The following is a 4,275-nucleotide window of genomic DNA, read 5'->3' as shown; positions in this document are numbered from 1 at the left end:
CCCCCCCGCCCCCTGCAGGGGCAGGGCCACAGCCTGGGCAGCCATGTGCAACTTACAGAGCTGACTTGCATCTCCTCTGGGCCTCACAAGTTCCTCGAGTTGGGAGGGAAAGGGATGGCTGTCTCATTTTACAGTTAGGGAAACCAATCCCAAGAGGTTGAATGAGTTGCTCAAGCTCCTCAGCTGGGTGGTAACAGCCAACACGGAGAGGCATCGTGGACTCGCAGGCCAGGGTGCTCTTCACGGCACCATGTGGGACCAGCTTGTCAGCAACTCCCCCAGCTGAACCAAGACCCCAAGTGAGCCCGCTCTCAGTTTGTCTGGGCTCTGAGACTGAGAAGGCCCGTGGAGTCCAGCCAAAGAACTCTGTCCTTATCTTCACGGGGACTGAACTCTTCTCTAGGTTGGAAGGCTGAGGAAGTCCAGCTGGCCGTCTGCCTGCAGACTTTCACCCCGAGTCATGCTCTCCCTTCCTGCCCAGACTGCTATCTACATGCCACCCGCATGGCCCACTGCAAAGTCTCAGTGTGGAGAGGCATGGTCAGCACAGGCTCCAAATGTGTGGACAGAGAGAGCCAGTACTGTGAGCTGGTGCCTGGAGCCCAGTGGGGCTCCCCCACCCCCAGTTTCACTCCAAGGGTTGCCCTGGACAGGCTGACTCCAGATGGAGAGGGGCCCTGCAGAGAAGAACTCAGTCATGCTTAGGGACTGCAGGAGAAGCGGGGTCTGGAACCAACCAGAAACTTGGCAAGATGATCTGTATGTTCTTTCTCTCAGGAAGAAGCCTGAGCATCCCACTGGGCTGCAGTGCATGTCTGTGCAGGAGGGCGCCCAGCCCAGGGGCAAGTGGGGCTAAACTCCAGCCTGTGACCACTCAAGAAGCTGTGCATTCCAATGTGGGTGGAATCCACCTGGAAGGGACACCATTTCTAATTCACATCAAGGCACCATACAGACTAGCAGCGATCATGGAACCCTGAATGCAATGGCCCCCTCGCTACTTCCCGTAAAACTTTCCCTTGACCATGAGCTTCCTGAGCACAGGGGCTGGGAGTGACCCAACTCTGTGTCTCCAGTGCTCAGCGCCAAGTGGAGAAGTTGTCAACCAAGGATGGTTAAGCCAAATTCAAATGAACTTGACCACTGCCCTTCTGCAACCCTGGGCCCAAAGAGTAAATAAAAGGCTAAATGGGCCCACGATGCTTCTTGCAGCTGGAGAAATTTCAGTTCAACACTGGGATAAACCCAATATGGTGAGTGTGATTTTGAGGCGGAAGGAGGTCAAGAAACCAGCCTGAAAAAGCTTTTGTGTGACCGGGTTAGGGATGGGGGAAGAGGTCTCTTTGTAGGCAAGTGATCACCCCAAATCCTAAAGGGTCTTATACCAGCCCCAAAGGTTCCAGAGGACAACCCTGAAGAGCATATGCTTGCCATGCATTGTTCCAACAACTCATTAACTCTCCAGCTGCCCAAATGAGGTACAGACTGCCCAGCAGGTTCTGGGAGGGGCTGGGTGCAGCTGGGACCGCAGAACTGGCCATGGGTGTGTGACTGCCCCAAGCTGACTTGGTTCTGACTTGGAGTAGGGGTCCCTAGGGTTGAGTCTTCATGAGATTCAGAAGGCAAGGGCTGGGGTACAGTGCCAGGCACGTGAACTGGGTAATTTCACCATGGAACATGGTTGCTCGGTCCACCCCAGGAGGGGCTGGACTGAAAAGCGTTGAGCTGCAACTTGTACAATAAAATTTTGCCGTCTCCCTTTTCACAAGTATGGGACAGTATGGGACAGGGATAGAAAGGAGCAAGAGATCCCCTTGCCCTGTGAATCAATATATTTGCTTGGGTATAAGGTAAACTTCAGGACATCCAAAGGGGGTGTGAAGTACTGGAGGGCTTATCACAAGCTCTTCCCCCACCCACCTCATACAAGCTCTGTCCTTCTGTAACACTCGGGCCCTAGGGCCAAGCAGCTCATGCTGGCTATGGCCACAGCTTGACATCACACAACCCCTCAGGAGCCCAAGAAGGGCCTTTCTCAGGCCTGGAGTGGGTGTGGGGTGGTGGTGCTAGGTGCTCTCCATGGCCCTGCCACCTCTGGGGTCCAATGAATCCTCGCTGGTTGCAGACAGATCAGAGTCAGTGGCTCTGGCTCCACCCACCAGACCAGAAGCTCTAATGTTCACGAATTCTTGGAGGCAGAGCTGGGAGGGCCCTTTGTGATCATCTGGTCAAACCCCTTGGTTTTCTAGGTGAAGAACTGAGGCCCAGAGATGGAAAGGAACTTGCCCAAGGTCACACAGTAAGTGAGCAGTAAAGGTCAGACAAAAACAGATACCTTTTAACACTTTCTGCCTCATTGTCTGCCTGCCCTGTTGCCCTGGAAATGCCCCATGTCCCAATCACACCAACACTAGCCAAAGGGTACTGGGTACCCATGACACTGGGAACTACTGGGGCGGTCATCAACTCCCCAAGGAAACAAAGGAGTCCCCCCCCCCTTCCTTTTAGGTGAGGGCATCCTGATGGACCCTGCCACCTTCTGGGGAAGGATCCTCTTTGACTGTGGGCACAGTGACCTCAGGTGCTCTCTCCTAGCCTGCAGGGGCAGCCCAGCCCGGCCCTGGAGAACTGCAAGGGCAGGAGGACACCGGTGGCCCTCACTTCCCGCACCAGTAATCACTTCGGGGTCACTGATCACTCTTAGGTCTACAAAGGAAGGGAGCTGGGCAGACTCTCATCCTCCCACCCAGCCCCCATCTCTCAGAGTCACCCTTCAGGAAACCTCCTCGGGACCTTGGTGCTTTCTGAAGACCCCTCTCTCCTCTCTCTCTTTCTCTGTGCATATTTGTAGATAGGACACACACACACAAGATACAAGGCAGTTAGGATATTACATCCTGACGATACTGAAACAGACTTGGGCTACTTCACACAACTTGCCTTAGACTAGGTAACTGCTGGTAAGAAAGTCAGTCCAGCTACTTTGCTCCATACCTGGGGTCCACAAACCTTCACCAATGTCACTGTCAGTCACAGAGGGACATGGGGGGGGATGGGGGAGGAAGGGGAGAGGTGTTTGGTGGGTCCAAACTGCGAAAAGAACTGCATGGAGAATCTATCCACCAGTCTGCCCCTCCCAGCCAGAGGTTGGCCTTCGATTCGGTCATGTTTTAGCTGCCAGAACTGTGTTAATCACCTGGGACGGTGGACATCCTCTCACGTGTCTTGAGCCCCCATCCCCGCCCCTCCAAGCCCTCGCGCCCCATCTTCCCCTTTCTACTCCCCATCCCAAGTCAAATTCCAAGACCAGAGCCATGTTGGCCTTTCTGGGGGTCAACAGGAAAAGAGGGGGGGATGGAGAGGTGACTGCAGTGAGAGTGGCGAGGGTGGTGCACGTGGCCCTGTCAGCATCGTGACGGGGCCAATCCTGAGGCCAGAGGTTCACCACCGTGACCTGAAAGACCACTGGGGCCCCCGGTAGAAGCTGGAAGAACAAAGGGGAGGGGGAACCAGGGCAGGAAGAAGACAAACAAGCATCTTAGTGCGTGAGAGCGGACCTGGAGCTGCCCGGAGGGAGGGCCGGCCCCAGTCTATCTGTCGTTGGGCTGTGGAGAGCCGGTACCATCCTCCTCTTCCTCTTTGTCATCCTTCATGCCTTTCAGTCTCTGGCGAGCAAAGTCCTCAAACACAATGTCGTCGTCGCTGGTGGGAAAGACAAGGAAAATGGGTGTGTTTGCAGGGCAGGGAGAGTAGGCTTATCCAGGGGCTGGAGAGCCTGCACAGCCAGGTGGGACCCGAGGCTGGCCTCTGGGACTGGCCTCGGATAGAAAGGCCTGCCAGGCTGGCACATCTGGATGCCCATCAATGACAGTGGGACCAGCCAGTTGTGGAAATACCAGAGGGAGGCATGAGTTTGCCTAAGGGCTGGAAATTGACCTGGTTCTTGAGGAGTTGGGGTCAAGGGACACATAAAATTGGGAGGGGGGGTCAGTGTGGCTGGGTTAGGGCCAGAGGAGGAAGTTATTCCCACAAAGAGGCCAGGCCACCAGTAGTTTCACAGCATATTCTATTCTGAATCCCCCAAGAACAGGCCCAAGGAACCCCATTCAACCACCCGAAGAAAGCACTCCTGTTTCCTGCACAGGAAGCAGTGGGCCTGGCTTGGAAGAGAAAACCCCTTTTCTCCAGGGAAGTGTCAGCTCACACTCTACCCTGAGGGATCTTGGATAAGACAGGGTCTGTGGGGGGCAGGGAGGGGGGTAGGCCAATCTAAAT

The 4,275-nt window shown here is 55.1% G+C and overlaps 1 protein-coding gene and 1 pseudogene across 2 annotated transcripts in view; both read right to left on the bottom strand.

Annotated features, from left to right (window-relative positions):
* Window positions 1-8: 8 nt before the first annotated feature.
* LOC112411071 (uncharacterized) lies at window positions 9-2,848 on the bottom strand (annotated as a pseudogene).
* A 139-nt stretch (window positions 2,849-2,987) lies between these two features.
* ARRB1 (arrestin beta 1) overlaps window positions 2,988-4,275 on the bottom strand; it is a 75,551-nt gene continuing 74,263 nt past the window's right edge. The window contains exon 15 of one of the 2 annotated variants that reach the window (XM_024761945.1): window positions 2,988-3,702. In XM_024761945.1, the coding sequence (XP_024617713.1) occupies window positions 3,591-3,702 (112 nt within the window). In that variant the 3' untranslated portion in view covers window positions 2,988-3,590. The remainder of the gene's footprint in view (window positions 3,703-4,275) is intronic. The other variant, XM_024761944.1, reaches the window with a different exon arrangement.

Source organism: Neophocaena asiaeorientalis, unplaced genomic scaffold (genome assembly GCF_003031525.2).
Source record: "Neophocaena asiaeorientalis asiaeorientalis breed wild unplaced genomic scaffold, Neophocaena_asiaeorientalis_V1.1 scaffold263, whole genome shotgun sequence".
Classification (NCBI taxonomy): domain Eukaryota; kingdom Metazoa; phylum Chordata; class Mammalia; order Artiodactyla; family Phocoenidae; genus Neophocaena; species Neophocaena asiaeorientalis.
The sequence above is the reverse complement of the archived record's forward strand: the minus strand, read 5'-3'. Positions and strand labels throughout refer to the sequence as shown.